This window comes from Triturus cristatus, chromosome 6 (assembly GCF_964204655.1).
Source record: "Triturus cristatus chromosome 6, aTriCri1.1, whole genome shotgun sequence".
Lineage (NCBI taxonomy): Eukaryota > Metazoa > Chordata > Amphibia > Caudata > Salamandridae > Triturus > Triturus cristatus.
In genome coordinates this window covers 701,046,864-701,074,467 of record NC_140589.1, presented here as the reverse complement: position 1 = coordinate 701,074,467, position 27,604 = coordinate 701,046,864, and the positions used below count along the sequence as shown (strand labels likewise).

Here is a 27,604-nt window from a genome sequence, read left to right as displayed (position 1 = left end):
CCACATTGCAACACTGTGGTCGCAGCCTTGGCTCTGGTGAAATGAGCTCTTAAGCCTTTAGGAGGCTGTTTCTTGGCCAGAGTGTAGCAAATGTTGTTGCAGAGGATAACCCATCGTGAGATAGTCCTCTCCTGCACCACACAACCTTTCTTTCATCCAATGTACCCCACAAAGAGTTGGCCGTCAACCCGGAACTCTTTAATTTAATGCGGTCGAGGCAGAACTACAATGCTCTTTTTGGGTCCAGACGGTGGAGTCGCTCCTTCTCTTAGAGGGGTGTGGAGGATAGAAAGTGGGCAAGGTGACTGATTGCCCCTCATGGAATGGTGTTACTACTTTCGGTATGAAAGAGGCCCTAGTGCGAAGCACCAATTTATCAGGGAAGTTGGTCAGGTAAGGAGGTCTGGATGACAGAACCTGCAATTCGCCTAACTTTCTGGCAGAAGTTATTGTCACCAAAATGTCTGTTTTGATGATAAGCAGCCGAAGGGGGCAGACAGGAGCACTCATGAGGAAGGTGAGAAACAAATTAAGGTCTCATTGAGACATGATGAATGGGGCAGGTGGAAACATATGTACAAGCCCCTTAAGCAATCTATTTACAATAGGGGATTCAAATAAAGAGGGCTTGTCTAGCAGCCTCAGGAAAGCAAACGAGGTTGAAAAATACCCTTTAAAAGTGGCCAGAGCAGAGCCCTGCTGGGCAAGGGTCAAAATAAAGAGAAGGGGAGGAGGAGCCTAGCGCGCAACCAAGATGGCCGCGTAGGTGCGAGGCTCCCGAGGACCTCCGCGACCTCCTACATTTATTCTGTCTTCATCCTGATTCGGTTGAGGGGACTGTGTTAGTGAACCTGAGCCGAGGTGGTACCCGTTTTCCGTATTTCAATCGGACCCCGTGTGCCGTGCTGGGCATCGATTGAAGTTTGCGGCCTGCTCCTCTCCTGACCCCGGACTAGAGTTGGGGGGTGATCCAGTGGAGAAGTGAACAACAACGGCGGGACGAGCCTGGCGAGTCGCGTACCCCACACTTTCACTTTCGCTTTTGAGCCCTCTTGCCATTGTCGCGAGTGGGATCACGGCTCTTCTGTGTGTGGTGGTTGCCTCGCTGGGGGACCCTGCCTGCCCTGCGGGGACCTGCTCCGCCTTTCTGAGGCGACCTCTGGGGTCCTTGGCCTCGACTGTTCGCTCTCCGCGGTAGGACTCGTGGGTGTACGGGATACAGGACGATGGCGACGAAGCAGGATGGCGAGAGGCCAAAGGCCAAATCGACCCGGCGTGGCGCTGCAACTCAAGCCAACATTATGGATCGCTATACCCTGCCGAAGGGTTCTCCCGGCGGGTCGCATAAGTCCCCTGAGTGCCCCGCAGATGCCCCGGATTTGCCGACGGATCTGACTTTGCAGGAAATCATGGGCGCCATCGCGGAGATGAAGACCTCGGTGGGTCAACAATTTGATACCCTGGCGCACAAACTCGACGCGGTTCTCATCGATGTTAACCTTGTCAGGGCAGATCTTTCCAAGACAAATGACAGGGTGGATTCTTTGGCTCACACCGCGTCGGGCCTCACGACTGAGGTGGCGGCCCTCCAGACGGAGGTACGTCGGCTCCGGCAGGCCAGTGCGCTCACGGATCGGCGACTGGAGGATTCCGAGAGTCGGGCCCGGAGGAACAACGTTCGCATTATCGGGGTGCCAGAGGGATTGGAGGATTCGGCGGCGGATCTCTTTGTGGAGGATCTGATTTCTAATCGTCTGCAGCCTCGAGGTTTGAGTAAATTCTTTGCGGTGGAGAGGGCCCATAGAGTTCCTGGTGGCAAGCTGAAGGTCGGAGCTCCCCCGTGGCCTCTTATTGCCCGTATCTTCAACTTTCAGGACAGGGATGCGATCTTACAAGCTTCTAGACTGCAGGGGCCGCTTAAGCTGGAGAACGTGGAGGTGAACTTCTATCCTGACTTTACTCAAGCGGTCCAGAAGCAGAGGCTGGGTTTCATGGGCGTTAAGCGGCGGCTCCGAGATATGAACTTGAAATACGCCATGCTTTTCCCGGCCAGACTGCGTGTGGAGTCCGAGGGTCGCTCTCATTTCTTTGACCGTCCGGAGACGGCCGGGGACTGGTTGGACACTTTGCCTAGGGGACATGATCGAGAGGGTTTGGGGGCCGCGGGAGGAGAGTGCCCACTGGACCGGGCCAGCGGTATTGATACTGGGGCTAATTCCTGATGATGCCACCTTTCGGCTGTGCTCAGGGTTTCTTGACTGTCGTGCTTTGCTCCCCCTCCCGTGGAGGTTGTGGTGTGTCTCGAGGGGGTTCTCTTTCCTCCTCTAGGGGGTCTTTGTAGTTTAGTTCATGCAGGGGCGACAGGCACACTGCAAGTTGGGGGGGCTGTTTGGGCTCATGCAGGGGTGCAGGGAGGGGGGAGTTTTGTTTGGAATGTTGGGTTGGGGTTGGGTATTGTTTGTTTGTACCACAAGGCAGACATATTGTTGTGTTCTATTCAAGGTGCTCTCTGGGAGGGGACAGATTGGTTTTGGCTGTGATGGGGGGTAGGGGACTGAGACTTCTTTCCTGGAATGTTAACGGACTGGGGGACAGGATAAAACGGGGGGTGGTCCTGCAGTTCTTAAAACGGATTTCACCTGATATTGTGTTCTTGCAAGAAACACACCTTATTGGTAACTCCTTCTGTGCTATGAATAGGCGGGGCTATCGCCTTGTGGCCCATTCGGGCTTCACCTCTGGTTCGAGGGGTGTGGGCATTATGGTTAAAACCTCGCTCCCGTTGGAGGTTGACGAGGTGCTCCATGATGACAGGGGGCGATATACGGCTCTGGTGGGTAGATGGGAGGGTAAAGTAGTTGTTTTGGTTTCTGTTTATGTCCCGCCGGGGTTGCAGACGACTACTTTTGCTGATTTGGGGCGCCTTCTTCTTGGGCTGCCGGAGGGTATCTTATTGGTTGGTGGGGATTTTAATGCTGTGGTCTCCGGAACTGAGGATCGTCACCCACCCAGGGAACTCCCCCAGGCCCAAACTTGGTTGTCTGGCCTCTTAGATACCCTGGGTCTGGTGGATTGTTGGCGGCTAAAACATCCTGCGCAATTACAATACACCTTTCATTCCGGGGCTCATGGTAGTCTTTCGAGAATTGATTATGTTCTGATGCCAGCGGCACAGGCGGGGAGGGTCGGGGAGGTGCGGCATCTTGCTCGGGGTATTTCAGTCCACTCCCCTCTCTTGTTGCACTTTGATATTGTCCCGGGGATGGAGGGGAGGGTGGTCCCGATCAACCCCTGGTACCTGCTTAATCCCGCGATTCGCGCAGATTTGATTAAATCCCTTGAGCAATATTTTGGAGATAATGTGGGATCAGTGTCGTCTGCTGTTTCTCTGTGGGAGGCGTTCAAAACGGTACTCCGGGGGGAGGCCCTGTCCCTCACTTCCCACTCCAAGAGGTGTGAGCGGGAGGAGGTGACCCGTATCGAGTCTGAGATAACTGAGTTGGAGGGTGACCTGGATTGTGGTGTCACGGACGACAAACTGCATGCTCTCAGGATCAAACAAGCGGACTACAAGGCCCTAGTCACCGAGGCGGCCAGGGGCCTGAGTAGGGAGCAGCAGGGGCGACTGTATGATATGGGTGATAAAGCTGGAAAACTGATCGCGTGGCTGGATAAAAAGGAGAGAGCGAGTCGAGTTGTTCCGCTGGTTGAGAGAGTGAAGGGTGTGTATGTTACTGATCCGGGTAAAATTGTTGATTGCTTCGCAGAGTATTTTCGCGGGGTGTATTCACCGGTATCTTCTCGCTCGGAAGAGGATTCCCGCAACCTGCTTAAAGATATTGTGTTGCCTTCCCTTTCGGAGGAGGATAAATCGTTGATGGACGCGACTCCGACGTCTGAGGAGATCGCTCTGGCCATACGTTCAGTCGCCTCTGGCAAGGCCATGGGTCCTAATGGCCTTCCCATTGAATTGTACAAATTGCGGCCGGATACTTTGGCGCCGCATCTTCGTGATATGTTCCTCGCGGCCCGGGCGGCGGGTTCCCTCCCGCTGGACCAGCGTCTAGCCACTATTGTGGTTATTCACAAGGAGGGGAGGCCGCGTGATCGGGTCACTTCTTACAGGCCCATTTCGCTTTTGAATGCGGAACCAAAAATTCTGGCCAAGGTGCTGGCTAATCGGCTGGTCAGCGTGGTGTGCGACCTGATCCATCAGGACCAGTCCGGTTTTATCCCTCATCGCAACACCGCGCTTAACCTGCGGCGTCTGCATGGGGTGCTCTCGAGGGTTCCGTTCATACGTGAGCCAGCCATTTTGGCGTCCCTGGACGCCACTATGGCATTCGACACGCTTGAGTGGCCATATATCTGGGCGACGCTGGAGAAGTTTGGGTTTGGCCCGGGATTCATTGGCTGGGTGAAATTGTTGTATTCTGGACCGCTAGCCCAGGTGGTGGTGAATGGTAGAGTGTCGGCTCCTTTTGAATTGGGTAGGGGCACGAGACAGGGTTGCCCGCTGTCGCCTCTCCTCTTTGCGCTCGCCTTGGAGCCCCTGGCGGAGTGGCTGCGGTGGCACCCTTCGATTCGTGGTCTCCGATGGACTCCTGAGTATGAGGATCGAGTCTCTCTCTACGCGGACGATATTCTTTTGTATCTTGCTTCCCCGCGTGAATCGTTGATTGTGTTAGTGGATGTGCTGAATTCCTTTGGCCGTAACTCAGGCCTAGTCATCAACTGGGCTAAATCCTGTGTATATGTCCTCTCAGGGGAGGCCCCTATCCTCCCGCGGGGTTGTCCTATCCAGGTTGCTCAACAGGGATTTAAGTATCTGGGTATTTTTATTACCCTGGACTCTGCGGCCCGATACACACAGAACCTACTCCCCCCCCTCCAACGTTTGAAGGCGGATGTGGCGCGTTGGAGGCGCTTGCCGCTCTCGCCGCTCGGCCGGGCGGGGCTGTTTAACATGATGTCGTTACCACGGTTTTTATATGCCTTGCAAAACACGATGGATGTCGTTCCGGCTAGTTACTTTCGGGAGGTGGAGGGTCTGCAACGCCAACTGTTTTGGGATGGGAGGCCGCGGATCGCCCTCGCGAAGCTGACGCTCCCATGGTACGATGGGGGGGGTCGCCCTCCCCGACATCAAACGTTATTACTGGGCCTCCCAGCTGGCTGCGATAAACCACGGGCTTTAAGGGCCCGCCCTTAATCCGGCTTTTGAAATGGACAAATTGTTGTTGCCGGGTGGCGACTACAACCGTGCGCTCTACTCTAGATCGCTCGACGCACGTTTGACTGGTCCGACACGGGTCGCGGTACGGGTGTGGCATGCGGCAAACTCGGCGATGGGGTGGAAAGATCGGTTGACCCGGGCGACGCCACTGTATGCCTCTGAACGACTGGGTTGTTTGTGGACGACGAAAGGCTTCGAGAAGTGGGACACGATTGGCATTAGCAGGGTGGGCGATCTTTGGACGAAGGGGGGATTTAAAGCGTTTGATGTGCTGAAAGCGGAATACCAGTTGCATGACAGGGAGTACTTCCGGTATGTACAGGTTCGCCACGCGTTGTCTTCCGTGTTCCCGGAGGTCGCGTCCATCCCGGAGTGCTCCCCCTTGGAGGATAGAGTGCTAGATGGGCATGTACCGGATGGCACTATCTCATTGATCTATAAAAAGCTCATCAACGATCGCTCGGGACTGCTTGCCGCCCTCCGTGAGGCATGGGTCGCTGATGGATTGGAGCTGGATGACGAGGATTGGGTATCTGCGGTGGCCTCCCCGAAAGAGGTGGCCATACCGGCCCGCCTTCGTTTCGTCCAGCTCAAAATACTCCACAGGGTTTACGTTACGGGACCGGGCCTGATGCGCATGGGATACGCGGTGGATGGGATGTGTAAGCGTGGATGTGGCATGTTAGGGACCTTCCTCCACATTTTGTGGGAATGTCCGGAGGTGACTCGATTCTGGCGTGGTGTGCATGAGGTGTTGCAAGCGGTCACGCATGTTGCGCTGCTCCCCGAGGCTAGGAGGTGTCTGCTGAATGTGTGGGAGCCGACTGATTATACGGTGACGCAAACGTGGTGGGTGACATTGGGATATATGGTGGCCAAGCGTGACATAGCACAATTGTGGGGCTCCCAGAGGTCACCCACGATTTCGGTATGGAAAGAAAATATGGATTGGTGTATGTTCCGAGAAAAGGTTGTGTATGTGGCGAGAGGTAAGCCTGGGAAATGGGTAAAGGTGTTGGGCCCCTGGAACTCCTACCGCGGCGGGATCTGTACCCCGCCACTGACGCCCGACCTGGCGGCGGCCCTGTCTCCCTAGTCTGCACATTCTCTTGATTCTGTGTTACCGTAACCACTTTGTTTCTGCCCCTGCCCTTCCCCCCCTCTTATTCTTGTAGGTTGGTAGAGCCCTCCCGAGGGGAGCACATACTGTTGCCTAGATTTTTGCTGCCTTGTGGGTTTGTTTCTCGTTTTTTCATTTAAAATGAAACCGCCATTTGGGATGTTTGGGCAATGTGGCCGCAAATGATTTTTGATCTGTGGGACTTTTTACTGCTTGCTGCTTGTGTTTATGAATATGTTTCATGGTCTCACTGTCTACTAGCGGCCGGCCTGAAGGTTGTAGGCCCATACTTGTATATCTCTTGAAATCTGTAATAAAGGTTTCAAAAAATAAATAAATAAATAAATAAATAAAGAGAAGGACTTGAGAGAGGAAAGCAGAAAGAGAATCAATAGACCTTTCTGTTCAATATTTTTAGATTTTGTGCCACCGGCAGGTGTACACGATCTTGGTAGTGGAATGCCTAACGGCCAAATTAACACTGCAGACTTTAGGAGGAAGGTCGAATGCTATCAACTGCCACCACTCAATCTCCATGTAAGAAGGCATAGAGTTGACATGTTCGGGTGGAGGACCCCCTCCCCTGTTTCTGCGACAGAAGATCTTCCCGAAAAGGCAGTCTGATCGGAAGATCGATGCTCAGTTGGAGAAGCTTAGGATACCAGACTCTTCATGCCTAGTCCAGATCCAGAAGAATGGCTTGGGCGCAGTCACTCCTGATCTTCCCGAGCATTTTTTATTGGCAGAAAGGCGTACAGGAGGCCTGAACTCCATTCAAGATGAAAGCATCGTCAAGCGAGTGCCATCTTGAAAACTCCAGGGTGCAAAACTGATGACATTGCGTGTTTTCAGCAGAGGTAAACTGATCTAACCAAGGCTCTCCCCATTTTTGAAAGAGACCTTGTGCCTTCTCCACATGTTGAAGCTATTCGTGATCTGCTAGGCATCAACGGCTGAGTTTGTCTGCCCTGGCATTCAGGGAACCTGCCAGGTGTTGAACCACCAGGAATAAGCCCTGCTGTTCCAGCCACGTCCAGAGACACAGGACCTCTTGATCCATGACCCCACCCCACCCTGTTTGTTGCAGTACCACATGGTGGTGGTATTGTCCGTGAACGCCTGAACTAGCTTTCCCTTGACGGAAGGAAGAACATCTTTCAATGCCAAGCAAATTATTTGGAGCTCCAGCAAGTTGAAGTGGAGTTTGGATTCCGCCAGAGACCAGAATCACCTGATCTCCAGCTCTCATAGATGGCCACCCCATCCCTGGACAGACACATCTGACACTACTATGTGATCTGGTTGGGGAAGCGAGAAAAATCTGCCTCTGACCCATTAGTGGTTGGTCAGCCACCACTGCAGGTCCTGTGCCGTTCCCTCTGAGATCTGGACCATGTTGGAGAGATTTTTCTGATGCTGAACCCACTGGAACTTCCGGTCCTACTACAGAGCCTGCATATGCCATCTGGCATCTGTCACTAGCAGGATGCAGGAGGCAATGAGGCCCAGCAGCCTCAGAGTCAGTCTCACTGAAATCCAGGATAGAGGCTGAAACATCTGTGTCATAGTTTGAATATCCTAGATTCGCTGCTTGGGAGGATAGGCCCAAAACTGCACTGTGTCCAGAACAGCTCAGATGAAAAGGAGCATCTGAGAGGGAGTCAGATGTGACTTCTGCACATTGATAGTGAACCCCAGCGAGTGTAGAAGGTTCGCCCCAGTCTGGAGGTGGGGACGACTGCCTAGGGCAAGCCTGCCTTCCATAGCCAATCATTAAGGTGCTGAAACCCTTGACAACTGCAGATAAGTTGCAACCACGGCCATCACTTTTGCGAACACCCGAGGGACACTGGTAAGGCCAAAGGGGAGTACAGCAAACAAAGTGCTCTTGGACTACTGTGAACCATAGGTAATGTCTGAGGACAGGCAGGATGGAGATGTGGAAATATGTGCCCTGCAAGTCCAACACTACCATCCAGTCTCCCAGATGCAGGGCAGACAGAGCTTGTGCAAGCATGAGCATTTTGAATTTCTACCTTTTCAGGAAAAGATTGAGAAGGTGCAGGTCTAGGATAGGACGAAGGCCTCCATACTTCTTGGGAACCAGAAAGTTGCGGAAATAGCAACCACTGCCTACTTCTGATGCCGGCACCCTCTCTATGGCTCTCTTGGGCAAAAGAGCCTGCACTTCCTTAAGGAGCAAGGAGAGCTGGTCCTCTGTCAGCCGGTCGTAAGTGGGTGGCATGGGTGGAGGGGTGGTCACAAGGTGATGGAGTAGCCTCTTTGGACTATTTGCAAAACCCAACGGTCTGAACTTACAGTGGTGCAGGTGATGGAGTATCCTGCCTCCTCAATGGGTGCACAAGATGGTCGAAGGGTAAGCTAATGGGGTTTATGGGTTTGAAGGCTGCAGCTGCTGGGTTAGGGGTGGTAGACTGGCCTGACCTCTGGATACCTGTCCTTTGTGGTCTAAGAGACCTGCGTCCTGAGCCACGAAAGGACTGGGAACCCTGTTGGCCGTGGAGGATGGTAAGGTATGAACGTGGTTGGAGCCCCCTTCTGTGGCCACAAAAGAGGCAGAAGGTGGACTGGGGATGATGAGTGGCTATAGACTAGCACAAGGCCTGGACATAGTTTTGCTGTCCCTAAAGCTCTCCAGCGCAGAGTTCGCCTTCAAATGGCATGTCTGTAAGTGAGGCTTGGGCATCCCCTTAAAAGCCAGTGGTTCTCAGCCAGGTGTGACGCCACAAACTATGATTGGGCTCCACCAAGCAAATCATCCATGTCCAGTCTACATCATATGGTGAACTTTGTTGCATCTCTCCCGTCAGCAATAGATTGGATGGGTATAGCTTGAGCTTCCACCAAAACAAGGCAACACTTTCACAACCGAATCCCAGATCGCATGGGAATTTCGACCAAAAGGCATGCGGTGTTCATTGACCACAGTGCAAGGCTGATGGAGCACAACATTCTCTTGCCAAAGGTATTCAGCTTCTTGGATTCCCTATCCGGTAGAGTAGTAAGGTATGCGCCAGGGTTGATCCTAGAGTTGGAGGCTTGGACCAACAAGCTTTCCAAGATGGGGTGCTGTGTAAGAAATGTGGGGTCCCCAGGAGTGGGCCGATGGTGGCGGGCAATTCTCCTACGCAAAGGAGCCCCTGTGCAGGCTTGGGACAGGCATCGAGTAGGATGTTGGCAAGGGCTTCGCTGAAAGGGAGTAAAGATTTAGAAAGGGGCGACTCCCGGCTGAAGCACCTCTGTTAAGACATTGGTCTTGACTGCCACTAAGTGTAGCTAAAGGTTCAAGACAATGGCCACCCTACGCAACACCACAGTGAAAGAGGCTCCTTCCTCCACAGCCACGGTAGGAGGAGAGACCAAGCCAGTATGAGGTGAGGTGTCTAACCCACTAACCTATGCTAGTTCCTCATACCAGTTGTCCTCATTCTCATCTAGAGGATGCTGGTATCCATAAGGGTCCTAAGAACTCTCCCATGTGTTTCTCTCTTGAGGCCCATCAAAGGCAAAAGGCAAAAGGCACTGGCTTCAATTCGGAAAGCACGGTCCTGGTTGGCACGAGAACCGGCGTCGGACGACGCCCATCTGGCTCCATGTTGGAGTCGAGAATAAAGATTGGGATGGCGCCACAATGGGGCACCAGCACTGAAGCGGGCACCAGGGAAGGTCTTTATCTCGCTGGCGGCTCCAATCTGGATCCAGCATGGGATCCATGGGGCCCAACTCGTACCGAGGGCGAAACCGCCAGGCAGGATCCAGTGGGGGGCCCAAAGACGCTCCAGAGGGGCCGGACCGCCCAAATATTAGATGCATGGCATCATAATAATCTTTCAGCTGGTTGAGGGTTTCTATAGAAAGTAAGGGATGCAAGGAGCTGACCGTGACTCAGGCTCGGCCGAAGCACATGGCCTAGAGTACCGAAGCTCCAGCGCCTCGTCAGAAGCCTTCGACGGGTGCAGTGAAGTCAAATACCTCTGCGACTTTTTGTGTTTATGGGACTTACCTGATGACTTCAAACGGGACAATGATCGCCGGGTGAGGCTCCGCGAAAGGTCCCAGGACCTTCCTTGTGACCGGGATCTTGAGCGTCGTGGGGGTCATCTGACATCAGGCATCAAGGAGCCTGAGGAATCGCTCCCTTAGTGCCTTCAAGTGCATGGCTCAGCAGTTCTCGCCGGTCTTGGAGTCATGGTCACTCTCCAAGCACCACAAACAAACTAAGTATAGGTCTGTCACAGACACCTCCCTGTGACAGGCACCACATGGTTTGAAACCAGCTGGTTTCTTTTGGGATATCCTGTTACACCAGGAGACAAAATCTCTCAAAAAGGGGTTCAACAAACGTCAAGAAAAAAGCCAGTCAAAAAACGGCTGAGGGTTGCTCTTCACGGATCAGTGGTATCTGGCCCAGAAAGGAAAGAAATAATGTCAGCGGGCCAGGGTGGCACCCATACAGGTAGCGTGCATGTCATTTCTAGCACGGACGCCTCCGATGTGGAATGACATCACCTACTGGCATGCAGGAGTACTGCTTAAAAACTTCGGGTACAGTCTGACACCTGGGGAATATTCTAAGGTGAGGAATCTGCAGCTGGAAGTCTTTATCAGACAATAACATTTATCAACTGCAAAGGTACTGAGAGAGGAAATTTGTTCAAGAAATCTGTATGGTTTAGTTAATGAAAGTTCAAACAACGATCCTTGTATGATTCATTCAATTATTTGTATCAGCATCCAAGCAGAGGCAGGCAATGAATGCACACCTAATATGGCAGTAATTTTAAGCAACAGTATATTGCCGGAGATGGGATAAAGAGAGTAGACAGGACTTTCACCTCTGCGTAGACAAGAAAATGGCTTTCTCTTGTAAAGTTCTCAACAATGATTTATGGCCTCTTGCAGTCTTTGTACACCATGGTAAAGTAACAGATTGAATGTAACTCCCGGTAGGACTCTAGGGGTCTAGTTCTAGGTATATGGTGCCAAGAGCCTCCACCCCGCCTGGACTGACTCACATTCAAAGTTAAATACAGAGTACGAATCGACACAGACGGGATCAGGTAGAGTTTTATCCCCTGGCCACAGGTTGTGACGAAAGGCCATTCCCTGTGTACTGTTTTTACTGCATATTGCCTGTAGTTGGACCCATATACTAAGGGCTAGGACGCAGGCACATTCAGGCAAGGAAAGTTATGGTTTTCTACTAAGATCAGTTATTATTTAATAATGTCAAAAAACCTTGCATCGTTATAAAACAAAAAATCGTTGATGATGACACTTGTGATATTATCTGTGAGGTTGCGAACAGTGCATGGGGATGTTATGTTGACAAAGCTGATCATAAGTAGAGAATTTCAGTGTAATCTATACATGTACAAACACACACTCACACACACATATATATATATATATATATATATACATACACACATATATAAGGATAGTGCATGTTCACATTTTAATTTAACAGCTGCTAAAAAAATGTTACAATCCTGCACCTGAAAAGATACAGATGGTGCTGCTCGATGTTGGGCACTGTAAGCAAAGACGAGTCATCAATCCATCTGGCTTGAATCACCATCTGCAACAGGTGTGTTATGTTCAGAGCAGTTATCAGCCATCCTTGATGTGCAGCAATATCCAGCATAGCCTACAAAAACAAGACAGCAATGAGACAAGGTGAGGGGATGAGTACGCAACGCACCATCAAGTGTACTCTTCAGTCAGTGTGCCTCTTGGATACAGCAATCCAGTCGTGCATTATTAGTGATAGCGGAAAAATGTTTTACAAACAGATGAAATGTAATACTTAGTCAAGGTTGGTTCTCACAGTTCACACTGAACATGCAACATGGTCCAATTAACATCTGTTGTATAGTTACTTCTCAAAGCTGCTGCAAAACGTGGGTAATTGACATACAGTCAAATTATTGTTATTTAAAAGTTAGTTGTATTGAATGAACCATTCCGTTAAGCAAAAAAATCAAGGCAATGTAGGAAACAGCTGAAGACACGTCTCTTCGAAGCAGTAACCGTTACTCTGGCTCTTGTACCACTACAATCACGTGACTAAGTGTGCCGACTGCGTCTTGACCTCTGAACCTGTACAGCGCTCCTCTTCCTTACGGTTAGGTTCGCACGTTATAAATACCACATATTTACATGCATGCATATAGACATACATAGCACATGGAGAAAGCTTGTGATGTATACATTGCATTTCCAGAAACAAGGCACCTCCAAAACAAATCTGATTAAGCACTAAAACTGCTGCTTAAAATCTGGGTACTTGCATTCTTGACAACTTTCAGCTACAACTGCTTAGTGCATTTCACTAATATATACAAATACATTTTTTTAAACCTTAAGAAAAGAGTATGGTAACTAGGAGTGCCCAAATGGAAACAGATAACTTTCTAATACGTTCGTCCGGCAGGATAAACCCGTTTTTTATTTGTACAACTTACTTCCCCTTAAGATGCTTTTAATTGTGAAATATGGCCGGTTTCTTTTAATGTTATAAAGTTGGGCACAACAAACTTTATTTAGCAATATTTTATGAATTTAAAAATATCGAAATTGTCTATTAAAATATTTATTAAAGTGTTAATCGCAAGTTGGTGTGTCTAGTAAACCGCTATAAGCAGTGATTTTGATGGGGTCAACATCAACAGTTACATCGCAGTGAGATTCTTTTCACCCATCCCTGCTGCATGATTGCTTCATGGAAGAAAGGCTTTTGCCAGAGAATTACACTGGGCTGTATTTTGCTTTTAGTCTCCCTTAGTAGAAACATAAAGCATCTTCCACCCGATGTTTTTCAGCAAAGAAAATATGTGCACAAGTGAAGATTATTTCAACTACACAACACAAAAAAGCTGGCTGTTATGCAAGTAAACCAGCTTCCTTCATATCTGGTGATTCATCTGACACCCACTGAGGTGCTGTAACCGGCAGGTTACGTGTTCGATTCCCAATGCCAACTCAGTCTTCCATCTGTGCAAGCTCGAAACATTGAGCATCATTAAACTGTAGAAAGTAACACCTGATTGTGGAGGTGGTACTGTGACAAAAACATTTTTGTGCACTTTCGTTATGGCCTTTTTATTGAGCTAGTTATGTGCTCTGTTGTATTTTGCGCTGCTGCCTTATTGTGCTGTATTACTGAAATAAGATTTTGTTTTTATTTACTGCATTTTTTGTGTTGCTTTCTTTTTTTAATTTATTGCTTTGATTTGCCACGTTATGTTTAAATTATGTTGCTGTGTAATATTTAGATGCTCACTTTAGAAACGTCAACAAGGGCAGCTATATTTCATCAGCCAAACTAGCACATGCCTTGAAAGTTCCTGTGACAAGCTTATATTCACTTTTGGCTCACGACTGGCTGACACATGGACGGGGTAGGTGTAAAGGAGGCAGCACCCCGGGCATAACTGTTTTCTTGCCCGGTAATGTGCGGGCATCCAGTGCTCTCGTCAGAGGAGTTATCCCTCAGCTATGCGAGGTATTGATCAGGAGCGGTATACACCATGCAGCTGTAGCCAGATTACCGGTATTGATCAGGAGCGGTATACACCATGCAGCTGTAGCCAGATTACCGTGTTTTCTTGCCCGGTAATGTGCAGGCGTCCAGTGCTCTCGTCAGAGGAGTTATCCCTCAGCTATGCGAGTTATTGATCAAGAGCGGTATACACCATGCAGCTGTAGCCAGATTACCGGTATACAGGTTTACTGCCCGCTCTGATTGATTTAGAGGGTTCTTAATGATTTTTTCACGTGCACTTTATTTTATATCTTTGGTCCTGACGAAGCGCCGACGACCCTTAAGGCGACGCAGGCGCGAAACATGTAGACCCATGAGCATCTTGATGCCTGGGGATAGTGTGCCGCAGGGACAAGATTTTATGTAACAGTTGTAGTCTGCTAAGGGTATACAAATAAGACATCCGCTGCATGTTTACCCTTTTTTAACTCAATTATCACTTGGCACGCACTTTTTACCCTCATTGGACCCCTACCCCACACACCTGCATGCACCATCCGGCTGTCCTAAAAAAGATCTTCGATAAAGAGACCCTTCGGGGGACCCGTAGGGAATTGCAGCGCCGGCCCTAAGAGGAGCAAACGCCCGTTGATGAAGCATGACACCCCTTGGGATGTGTGAGGTCAACAGAGGACAAAATGTGTTCTTTCACTCTAGTGGTGGGTCCTTTTCACCTAGACTACCCATTTTATCTTTATTTTCCTTTCATTTTTTCTCTAAAGATATGGATGACGACTTGCACCCTTATGCTTGGGTGACTGTTTGCACCCTGCATCCAGGAACAGTGTCCTTTGTTGGTTTGAAGCTTATATTTACCACTTTCTAAGGTGGTAAAAAAGCGCTCATCCAGCTCCTACAACAATGACACGAGACGCCCTAAAGCAGTTGTCGCCACCGCCATTGTTGCGCTGTGAACCATGATGTTTGTTCTAACCTTTAGGCTAAACTTAGAGGGAATTTACTGCATAGGTATAGCTGTCAATTTACATTATGTGTGAATTTGGGGACTAGATTATTTGTTTTGAGGAACACTAGGAGAACAATAGTGGCTAAATGCACGGTATAAAATAATTGTTTGAGATTCTGTCTGTAAATGGTGTTAACAACTTGTTTTCATTTTTAACCTTTAGATTTTGAACCTATAATGTGGTAGAATGCCTGTTAAGCGGGTTCTTTGTCATCCCTGCTTTCTTCATTCGTGACTCGTTTTCCTTCTTTTTTTCCCTTTTATGTTTTTAGGTCTCGCATGCGCTACTCTCGCCATGCGAGGGTCTCTTGGAATCAATACGGTTCCAAAAGTCGTGTCTCTGCTCCGCCTGTAATTTTGATTGGCGTGCGTCGTTTGTCGTCATTCATTATGCCAAACAGAGTTCGTTGATTGGACCGGAGGGTGTTTAGTCCCTCCTGGTTGCCACCCTGTCCTCTTTAGGGCCCGCCCACCGGAATGGGATGTTTTACTGGCGGCGTGAGACGGTGGGTATAATATTTCGTTTCGGCACTTTTTTCTTTACTATTGGCTTTGCGCTCACCCCTTTGCAATGTGACCAAGGCTCGGTTGCTTTCGCCTTGTTTTGAACATTTTCTTTCCACCCCACTGAACTTTGTTTATTGCTGTCATGAAGGGCTTACTTGTTCTCTTTACCGCCGGATTGCCAACCTCCTCCGGTGCCTCTCTCCTTATTAGAACGCCTTTCTTTAGTTTTGCACACCACTGCGTGGTCTCTGTCGGGAAGCAGTCACCCTGGACCCTTTTAATTGCAGGATTACAAACAAAAATGAACGTGCGGTGCTGTGTTTTCCTGTAAATTGTACGTTTTGCACTACTGTGTGTTTTTGATTCAGCCACATCCCTACGTCGCTAGTGATTGCTTCATGTGTTTTTTTGGGTGGTTTTTTTTTCACTTTTTACGTACACAGTTCACCAGATGTGATGCCTTTAAGAAACAATATTTTTATCGTAAGCCCCAGAGGGAGTGAAGCTTTGGGAATCACTGCCCACACGGTACACGGCCCCAGATCCGCCCCCACCCTTTGCATCTAGAAGTGAAATTCATCGTGAAACAAGACCTGCAGTCAGTCAGCCCTGTCCTCCTGCCGTGCCGTGGAAAGCGCCCTGGTCGCCCCACCTCACATTCTTCTGCCCCCGGATTCTTGAGATGGGAAGCTGCATGTAGCCCCTCAGCCAGCCAGGGCGTCCAGCCATCCTTCTGCGGGGGTCTCACCAATGCGCTGCCCCGTTGCTGCTTTATGAGGCGGCAGGGTGACTGACCAGCGTTTCCAAAGAATGTTCCCTCTCGGGTGGCTTGCTCAGCAGCCCAGAATGTTGCGAGCGCACTCACACATACCAGAATCAGCGGGGACCCCTGGCCACCCCAGTGAGTGAAGCTGCTATTTAAACAAGCATTAAAAATGCAATAGGTCTCACCTTTCATTAAGTTAAAGCCATTTGCTTTGCTATACAATACCATTAGCAAAGCAAATGGCTTTAACTTAATCAAAGGCGAGACCTATTGAATTTTCAATGCTTGTTCTCTCTTGCACTGTGTCAAAATATTATGAGAAAATATAAGTGCTTGGCACAGACATGGGTGCCGATGGGCCCCACCTGTAACCACAGGCTCAAACAAGCACTGGACATCCTGCGGTTAAACAAGGAGGAGGCCAGAGACTGGAACTAGTGTAAAATATAATAGGCTGTCTCTGCTAACGCCATTTGTCTCTAAATACTCCTACACTTCACCAGATCACTATTCAGAAGTGGATAAGATGGGAAGCCTTTCCTGGCTATAGCAGAGAAGAACTCTCTAGCTGTGAAGAATCGTGACGCATTTGAAGAGGATCACAAATAATAGTGGTTCTTAAATGTTGCTACTCAAGCAGTTTTGCTGGGATTTGAACATGGGAGTTCTGACCACCCAACTGTAGAACTTTACAAGGGAGGAGCCAGTAGTCTCTCCACTTCTTGACAAAGAGAAAATGGCGATCGGAGTTCTGTTTCACAAAACCGTACGTTGCTACTACCCCTAGTTTAGCGTGAACCTAAGGCCAAATCAAGAGTCAGGATACCTGCATGTACGCTGACTGCATGTATGTACAGTGAGTCTAAAAGCACATGTATTGTAGAAGTACTCTGTGTGTTGTGTGAGTGAGTAATAGGGCTAGTGCCATCCAAGTTGGATGCCCTTGGTTTAGCATGGCACAACATGGAGGTTGAGGACAACTTGCATAGACAGTGGATATGTATTGCCTACATTCCTGTGTGTGGAGACTTAGGGGCTCATTATGAGTTTGGCGGTGCAGGAGTGGGACTGCCCCTCTCCCACACCACCAAAACCGTTGGTGAACCACCCTCTAGATTAGGAGCTTTCTCCTGTCTGGCGGGTGGTTCTTTGGCATTTCCACTGCAGTGCCTATGAAATTGGCACTGCAATGAGAACACCAAAATCAGTCCCTGCACGGCATTGGACTGCGGCAGTCTATGCCATGCAGGTACTAGGGTGCATGCACACAGGGGGGCGGGGGGGCCTACATGTGCCCCCTTCATGCACCCCATGGCACAGAGGCACAAGGGGGTCTTGTAGGGCCCCCTCTGATTTCTCGCCACCACACTTTTCATGGCCGTCGCACCGCCCTGAAAACTGTGGCGGTGAGAAAACTCGTAATATGCTTGTTGGGGCCGCAGTGGCCTTGCCAAGCATACTGTGACCTCAAGACTGCTGCGTCATCACCAGGCATTGCGGTGGTCTCAGGACAGCCTGACTACCCTGTTCGGAAGTATGCTGCGCCCCTGCGAGTCTGGCAGTCCGTGGACCACCAGACTCGTAATGAGGATCTTACACACTAAAGTGAGTAAGGATGGAGACAGAGCTACCTGTAGAATTTTATTGAAGGCCTTATAAGCTAAGGGCTGGTGATCAGTTCTTCCCGACCATTGCGCTTTAGTAAATTGCAAGAGTGAGAGGTGGAACTGCAGTTTTTGTTGATCAAGGTGAGGAAATTTCTAGGCAGAGCCTGCCATTTTGAGCGTCTCCGATTACTACTTCAGGAAGACTGATGAAAGCAAGGTGCAAAGATTGCACACTTCATTGTGTTCAGGTATTAGATACTTCTGATTGCAGCCAGCAAATTGCTACCTGTTTAGAAAACCACCACTTTGCACAAAGTCTGAGGAGCAGCCTGAAAATGACACCTGAAGGGAAGTGACACAAACCAGTTCTTAAGCCTTATACAATAGATTCAGATCCCCTGTCAGGACAATGTGTATGTGTGTAATAGTGGGTCCAAACCACTCACTTTGTTCTGATCCCAAATTCTTATTCACCAAGGAAGGGAATGCTCCACTGAGTACTTAAAGAGCTTCTGTGTACCTGTTTTGGTGTCTACCAAGCAGGCAGTTTCTCAGAGATGAGGGAATATCACTTGAAGTGTATACTTTCTGCTGGCACAGTTCATGGACTGCCTGGTGCCTGCTGAGTGATGGAAGGAGCATGCCTGGCCCTGCAGGAGAAGACACTGTGAGGCGAGAAGCTCCACGTGTTCCTTGCGTGGGGGCATGCAGAGAAAGCAGAATATTCCAAAGAGCAAAGCCATGAGTAACTTGTACTATGAAGTGGTCCCCTTAGACTAGATGCCTGGTTTTTGTTTGAGCTGCTCTAATAACGTTAAAGCACACCTATCACTGTGTCACCTGGAAGTCCACCAAAGGCTTGTAAGACTTATGCTACTGCTGCCAATATCTGCCTCACTGTGGACATGGCCCCAAGGTGAATGCCTCAGTGGACCCCACAGGAGAGGAGCCACCCTTATGACCACATCCACTGCACTGCTTTAGCTGCATCAATAACCAGCAGGTAAATGCTGGGCGTCCTATATGCCTGGGACAAGAGATTAGCACATGCAGACAAGTATGCTACATCCATTTAAGACTCTTGCTGCAGAGGTCAAATAAATTGATCTAAGTTGCACATTTGAAAAGTGAGAGTATTAGATACTATCTGCCCCTGATCAATAACGAAGTAATAAAGTGTTGGAGACTTTAGAGATAGGTTTCCGCCCCTAGCTGGTAAAGAGGACACCGGAAAAGGGGAGTGTAGAGCCTCTCTGTGAAACAAGACTTATATTACAATATCTGTATTTAGTTCCAACCAAACCGTCTGGTATTTCGTTCTGCAATGAGATTAAAGTACTTCCCTGTAGAAAAGTAGGATCTTTCTGGAATAGCTACCCCCACTTTTTGCCTGGTGCCAGTGTGTTTTGGCTGTAGTTCACTGGGATTCAGCTAACCAGACCCCAGTGACAGTGCTCTCTTCTCTAAATGTACTTGTAAGTACTTTGTACACCCCTCAATTGGCATACTAGGGTACCATACTAAGTCCTTATTATATGGCACTGAGTTCGCTAGAGCACTGGTACACCAGGGGTCTCCTATGGGCTGCAGCATGTATTGTGCCACCCATAGGCGCCCATGTAAACTGCATCTGCAGAGCTAGCATTGCAACCTGCATTACAGCGTGCATGCACCCTTCACTTCGGGTACAATGTTTCCCTTATATAATGGTCACTGCACTTAAAACCTAGAAGTCACCCCTAAGGTAGGCCCTTCAGTCGAAGGGCAGGGTGCATGGTTCTAAGTGTGTGGGCACCCTTGCACGAGCAAAGCTGCCCCTACAAATCCCAGACTCCATTTTCTCGGCTTTGTAAGTGTGGGACAGACATTATAAGGTATGTAGTGGACACGGGCAAGTCGAGATGTCTAACTACATAATTGTTGCCCCGAACCTGGTCATGTTTGGTATCACACATGTTGGAATCATGCAACACACTGATTCTAGTGTTAGTTATATGATACCATGTAATGGGGGGCTCCTTAATGGACTCCACCAATACCTACCTGTATAGTCTTACAGGGTCTGACTGCCAGCCTGTGCTGCTGCCGACCCTAGTCAGTGTTCTACCCACCTGCTGATGAGCTTCACTCAGGCAGGGGAAGCTGAGAAAATGATTTCCTGTTAAGGAGAGGTGTGACCACCTCTCCTTTAGAATTAGGTAGGGTGGGGGCGCTTCCGAGCGCCACCAGACTCCATAGAAGGGCACATTTGTTGCCCTCCACGCATTAACCTGTTTGGCCCAGTTCAGGAGCCCATGGCTCCCGCTCTGGCGCAAAACTACACAAAGGATAGGGGAGTGACCACCCCCTGTCCAGCTCTTCCTTAGGGAGGTGCCCAGAGCTCTTCCAGGTGGACAATTGATTCTGCCATGTTGAATCTTGGCTCCTGGGAGCAGGAGACTGGCTAGGATATCTGAGTATCATCCCTGACCCTCTCTGATAAGTGGGTCAGAAGTGAAGAGGTCCTTCCCTCTTTTTTAGGGTTACTTAAGGGCTTCCCTGAGGATGGGTCCTTAGATTCGTCCCGACAACAACTTCTGGAACAGACTGTCAGTTGCTAAAGATTGATCAAAGACTCTTCTGCTGGTGGACACTGGAACTCTGCTGATCTTCAAGCCAGGACCCATGAATATCCTGCTTCTGGTAGAAAGGATCCTGCTGCATCTCCGTCCCTGTGCTTTTCCAAAGATCTCCAAATGCGTGGCTGTGCATCCTCCAAGTCACCAAGGACTCAGCCTGCATCCTAACCTGAAGGAATCTCCCTTGAAGTGAAGGAGTCACTTCTCTGCATCTGCAGGCACCTCGACGTCGAAGACCGGTTTGCTGATCCTGTTGTCCCACGGACATCGCCCGGCTCTGCAACATGGGTGGAGGTTTGTTGGTTCTCCAGAGACCTGACTAGTCTTCCCTCCAAGTTGGGAGACTGTAATGCAACTACGGCCAGTGTAGTCCGCCAACCTGTGCGTCGCGTCTGCTTGTCGTCACCAAGACCCGTTGGCTCTCTTCACTGCACAGCTCCAAGCATGTTGTTCTGCCTGCTCCTCTGCATCATGGGCCTTTGTCTCCTGTGTGCTTCTCGGGCTTCCTTGCGACCTCCTGTGCCTGCTGCCAAAGGGTCACTGAGGGGGCCGGCTCTGACTAACCCTTGCAGGGTTAGTCCCACAGATCTTGCTGGTCTGCAACCAAGCATCTTCTCCCACAAACTGTGGATTGTGTTTGCCAAGGCTTATTGGTGGTCCTGCCAGCCACTGACCTACCTGCACTCGTCGGCCAGCGTGGGACAGCTCGTGAAAGGCTCCCGGTCTTCTCAAATGTCGCATGGTCTCCACAGCTGCTGTCTTCTCTTCACCGTGCTACAGCAAGAACCGTCAACCAGGGCTGGTATTGTGCTCCTGTGCCTCCTTGTCACCTATGGGTGGTTTGGACTCTGTCCCCTGTGCTTTCGGATTCTTCTTGTCTGGATTCTTCGTCGTGGTCCACCGGCCTGTTCCACGAGACGCGTTAGCTGCTGAACTTCCACGACCCTTCACTGGCGTAACTGGAGGTTTCCGACACCACTTCACCCCTATGCACTCAGGCTCCCTGGTGCAGGTATCCGTATCTTCTGGGTATCCACGGGTGAGATGACTCTCCAACGATCCTTGATCCAAGTGGGTCCTTTGGGAAGGGTCCTGGAACTAATTTTCCAACCACCACTTACCCTGTGTTGTCCTATAGATGTCTGGCCCAGTGTATCCACTCTGCACCTGGGTGCCTTGGGGTCCCTGACTACTCACCTTGGTTGGTTCCTTGCTTCCCCTGGGGTCCCCCAACCTTGGGTACTAGTCCCGTTTTGGTACTCACCTCGCCTCCCACTATTTTAGTATATGGCTTTGCCCGCCGGTGGGGCCCTATGTGTTTTTCTATGCTACTTACCTTTTTTCTAAGTATTTTTTGTGTGTAATTGTTAGCACCAGGTAAGAGATATACCAAGTTAGTGTCTAGTAATAAAGTACAAGTTGCTTATCTTCGGTAATGATGTATCTGGTAGAGACAATTCTAGCCGCAGATTCCTTAACGTAGAATTATCCCCAGGCGTGAGACTGGACCCAGAAAACTTTCTTGCCCAGCATCTCTGCGCGCCGGGGGGCGGTACCACGCGACTCTGCCCCGACGTCCTCCACGGGCGTGACGTCAGCGAGGTCACATATGCCCCACCCCGGTGCGCTGACGTCAGTTTGCTTCGGAGAACTTTTCCGCGCCACAACGCGGAGCCATCACAACAAAACTGAGGAGAGCATGGGAACAGTGTGCGAAAAAACCAGAGAAACAAAATAGAGAGAAACAAAAGGTGAGAAACAGCACCAGGTGGCACTAAGGCACAGGAAGGCGACAACTGGAGGCCAGAGCAGGAAAAGAGCAGAGCACCACTCTGGGGAACAACTGTGCAAGCCAAGGCGAAAGCACCAGGTGGCAGTAAAGCACCAGAAGGCCAGAGCAGCGAAGCCATAGCAAGAAAAGCGCAATCACCACTCCGTGGAACCACCTTACAAGCCAAGGCAAGAGCCCTCCTGGAGGCACGAGCATGTGAAAGCACCATGACAGAAAGAGAGCCTGCAACCACAACCACAAGGGGAAGGGCCACAAGCCCGGAACAGAGGAGCAACAGCAATCCATCCCCAGACTACAGTGCCAAGGAGGGCCATAACCTCTGAAAGGAGTAGGAAGTCAAAGGACAGGTAAAAACAACTCCTAACGAAGAAGATCGCTGGGAATCAGAGACCCTGACAACAGAGGGAAAGAGTAAAAGCAGGCCCTCACGCTGGAGAGAAACCAGCTGGATGGAGGATTGACCGGAAGAAAATGAAGAGGACACCGACAGAAGACAAGTCACCCAGAGGAAGGCGACTGCAGAAACCCAGGGCGGCGAAAGAACTGCACTGAAAAGGCATCGACTCGACCTCCGACGTGGCAGCCGCCGGCGTGGAGGGACGAGGGGGACCCGGGAACACGCCCCTACTCCTAGCCGGCCCCTGCGGTGTCCCCAGGGCCAGCAGCCACCGGCGCCGGAGCGGCGTCACCTTGGCCTCGGACAAGGTGGCCACCTGCTCAGAGGACCGAGGGGGACTCGACGACACGCCCCGGCGACCTCCCGCTACACCACAGGGACCCCCACGGGGGTTTGCGACGAGGCAGAGGCGCCGTGGACTGAAGAAGGGAACCTCGAAGGGCCACACCCCGACAGCACCACCACTTCAGAACCTGGAGCCGAACCTGTCGGTGCCGGCGACGCCGCGGAAGTCCCCGCACACGGAAAGGTATCCGCAGACGTCCCAGGAAGAGAAGGAGAAGAGGGAAGGGCCAAGGAGGCCTGCAAGGCCGCTACATAGGCCTCCATTTGGGCTCTGGTCGCCCCCGGGGAACGGCAGATAGGGTGACAACGCGCGGGGCCACACCACTCGTGGAGAACCCGCACCCCCAACAGTCCGGGGACCGGGCCTCGGGGACAAACTGTGACACTTACCAACAGGTGAGCGACGCCCTTGCGGCCTGGGAGAGGGACGATGTGGGAGACGGAAGCGGCGGGTCTTGAAGCCTTCCACGGGGGACGGGCATGGCAACAACGCCGACCGGGACATGCGCACCGAAAGGAGTTTCATCCGGCGCTCCCGCCGGGACTTCGGCTTAATTTCCTGACACGCCTCGCAGTCCGTGGAGTCGTGGTGCTCCCCCAACCACCACATGCAGATGGGGTGAAGATCCGTCGCCGACATCTGGCATGCGCAAGACGAGCACGTCTTAAAGCCCGAAGGCATTCGCACACTGTTCTCAAGTAAAACACCTAAAAGCGGAAAAAGAAAGCCTGAAACAGGCCAGGGACACGATCCGGATTCGCATTGCACGTGGAAAAGAAGAAAACTGACGTCAGCGCGCCGAGGTGGGACTTATGTGACCTTGCTGATGTCACGCCCACGGAGGACGTTGGGGTGGACTCAGTGCACAGTGCCTCAACATAGGTGGACAATATATACTGAGCCACCCTCCTACATTCCTTTACTTAAACGATGAGCACTGGGCTGCATCATATGTTGTTGTGTATATTGGTTAACTATTGAGTTCTGTGCTCTTGTCCCACACATTAACTCTCTTAGAAGCCCTTGACTGCTCGTCCTTGCTACCCTGAAAGTCAAATGTGGAAGGGGTGGTACTTGGTCCAGTTTGCAAAGCCATAGAACAGCCCATAACCAAGATTGTTGTGGCCCGGTAGCTCCTGTCCTCCTTGCGGTTCCCGCGACAGTTACCTGAGGTCTGACAGGTACCAGGGCAACAAGAATTGTCATGCCCAATAATTCTCCTCATTTCCCGGCCTGCAACACCGTAGTGCCCAGCTTATCTTTGCTCTGTCAGTTTGTTTACTCTCCTGTACCCATATCCATTTTTTAAACGTTTTGTCACTTTGTAAGGCAGTTGCATACGTTTATCATCTTTTCTGTAAAAATTAACTCAGTTTGTAAATGCAAACCTTTTCTAAATCTGCTGACCTAAGCACTTCAGTGCAATCCCTTGTCTCATCCCGCAGCGACTAGGGCAATGGGCGTCTTACTGAACTGGTGAAGCAGAGCGGCCCCTCTAGAGGCTCCTCTGTATGCTGCAGATAGGCTAGTGTGAACTTCCAGTTTAGTATGACCATATCAAACGGGTATCACCCTGCTTAATATGGATCCCAGTTGAGGCGAATATACCCAGAAACCTGCATTGTAAACTAAGGTTTGTCTCTCAATTGAAGCATCCCCGAGGGTCCTATAGGGCTAGAGGCCAATAAAATAGTCATTACAGATCCAACATTTCAAGAAAGGATTCTCCGTTTCTGGAGCTTTCTCGAGCTATACTCCTAAATTATTCAAATTTAAAAAAAACATTTTTTTTATTTTGTTAATTAGAACAAAACCAAAAGGCAAACATACAACAGCGGCTGATAAGCACCATTGTAATTAATACATTAAAAGTGTAGCATATATAAAACTCAGTCGTAAGTCATGCTCAAATGTTACAGCCCTAAGTCAACAGAATAGGCAAATGCTTAAATGCACATTTAGAAAAATGCAGACTTTTGCTGCATGAAATAACTTTTGTAAATTTAAATCCATGCAGAGACAGCCTCTTATTTGCATTTTCAATGGTGCTGCAATTACTCTAGTGCCTCTGTATAACTGCTTTAAATTATATGACCACAGCAAAAATGAATATGAGGTACTCTGAGGCCTCCCCGTATAGTTTGCGCCAGTACAAAAGTCTGAAAAGTACAATAAACAAAATAGTCTAAGACTCCAAGTATCAAGCCCTATCGAAGCACCACTTTAAGTAGGACCTCACGAATTAAATATTTAAACAAATATTTATGATTTATGATGATTTCCTAATGCATTTTTCATTTTGGTTTGGAACACTTACATTTTTGGAAAATCATTACAAAGATTTCTGATGACGGTTTGAGTTTTGTAACCAACGCAATTTTACTGAAAGAAATCCCGCCTTGTGATCAGTGGTCCTTACCAGGGACATCTAGAACAGTACAGAAAGCTTTGTAGATGAGTCTGAGTAGCCAGCATTTGTGTGCATAGTAAACTAGGGCAACAAGCACTCACAAAGCCAGTTCGTCTCGCCCTGTACAATTAATGGGTAGGCCATTCTTTTTGCTGATGCCGTGCAGCATTGGCCCCAAAAAAAAAAAAAGGAAAGGTTGCCATGACACTGCCACATCTTTCTGTAAGTGTGCACATGCATTATGACGTACACATGTGCATCCATCACCACACATACACGCATCTACTGAATGGCACAGACGTCAGTTTAATTTTTTTAATATTTATGATCTAAGATGGTGGATCTCACTTAGACTGGTAAATTAAAAATATTACGTTTTTGAGTGCACAAAAGCTCTTTCAGTCTTGTGGAGCCCCCAGTAGCAAATGACAGATGCCAGGTCCTCCAAAAAATGAAAGTTAAGAAAGAAATGTGAATGATCGAATGGGATGGGGTAGTAAAGGAGGGGGTGGGGGGCAAAAAAGGTGGGGGTCATTGAACAACAAAGGTGTACAAATGTACCCTTTAAAGCCTGCTAGCAAATGCCAACTGCTGGGCCGTCGTAAATAAGTTCAATGAAATTGATGTATATTTTTTTTATATGGTCCGGTACGGCCTACCGCCCCCTCCTCCCTTCTACAGTGACAGAAACCATTACAATCATTTTTGTTTGGAATAGGGGGTCGTCGACCCCCGATCGTATTTTATTAACAAACACACATATTTGCACACAAATATATAATTACGCAGAAATGACAAGACAGGATTCGGTACATTTGATTCATTCCTAGCTTTCACCAAGCTCTAATACATAATGTTCCTATCCTAGTCTAAACATATTGCTGATCACATTTCTGCGTATTCCTTTTGGGCCTACGGCAAGGTCAACACGCTGGCCCCTCCCCCTTAATCCAAATTGTCCAGTGCACCCTAACCAGAGTGCGCATGTGCAGGGGGCCCAGCTGACCCGGAAGCACTTCCTTCCAGGCAACCCCCATACGTTACCGCCTAAAACACGACAAAAAGGCATTTACATCCAAATTTTCTTCGCAATTGACACCCTGCGGAAAAAACACACTAACATATTTTGCTTCAACAAACATCTATCTTAGGGATGGTGGGTGGGGAAAAAAGGTTAAAGGTCCTCCCAAGGGAGGAGGCACACGCGACGGGTGTGCTGCCGAGGGGAGCGGAGAGCAAAGAGACTGCCCATTTCTGCGTATTCCTTTTGGGCCTACGGCAAGGTCAACACGCTGGCCCCTCCCCCTTTAATCCAAATTGTCCCGCGCACCCTAACCAGAGTGCGCATGTGCAGGGGGCCCAGCTGACCCGGAAGCACTTCCTTCCAGGCAACCCCCATACGTTCAAGACTTACTCCATAAAGGGGCAAAAACGCTAGCCCCTCCCCCTTTAATCCAATTTGGCCCGCGCCCCCCAACCAGGGTGCGCATGCACAGGGGGCCCAGCTGACCCGGAAGTAGTTCCTCCCAGGCAACCCCCATACGTTTAAGACTTACTCCATAAAGGGGCCATGCAGACAGCGCAGCTTACTTACGCCCGCGTGCGGGGTGGCCAACCAGCCAATGGAAAGCGTAACCCCCCTTTGGCCCCGCACCGTTACAACCAACCGGTTGTAACTGCCCCTGGAGTCTGGTGAGAGCCACATGTCCCTCCCCTCTGGGCGCCCAACTTAATAAGGCGCCCCAAAAGATTAGTAAATTTAGTCTGTCCAACCAATGACCTTACCGCACAGGCCTGTATAGTTGACCGACTATTAGGCCCCCCCCCCAAAAACCCAAGGTCATACTCACCATTGAAATTGGTCCAGCCAAGCTAAAATGTTGCCCCGGAATATCTCGTTCCCCAACCTAGAGAGGTGAACCCCATCTCGCCAGTAGCAGACGTCCCCTTTTATGCACCCATGAGCAATCACTTGTAATCTCGGTGCCCTAAACAGCTTGTCTATTTTATTATTGATCCTCTGAACCGAGTGATAGAGAGCCCTCCCTGATTCCCCCTCCCCGCCACTGAAGCCTTGGCATCATGTGTGACCACACAATAACCGCACCTGGGCAGCGCCGGGCCAGCCATGCTGACTCTGACAGTACTGTTTCAATCAGGATCCTCCTATTTAGGTGCACCAAGTCGTTACCACCAAGATGTAAAATGATAGCGTCGGGGGGAGTACCAATGGAAGTAAGCATGCGACCTATCCGCTCCCTGAACCTGTCG

At 49.8% G+C, this 27,604-nt stretch overlaps 1 protein-coding gene across 2 annotated transcripts in view; it reads right to left on the bottom strand.

Annotated features, from left to right (window-relative positions):
- Positions 1-27,604, bottom strand: part of ASCC3 (activating signal cointegrator 1 complex subunit 3) — a 2,113,369-nt gene that overhangs the window by 56,062 nt on the left and 2,029,703 nt on the right. For both annotated transcript variants that reach the window (XM_085611187.1, XM_085611188.1), the window contains exon 38: positions 11,876-12,027. In XM_085611187.1, coding sequence (XP_085467313.1) covers positions 11,876-12,027 — 152 coding nt within the window. The remainder of the gene's footprint in view (positions 1-11,875; positions 12,028-27,604) is intronic.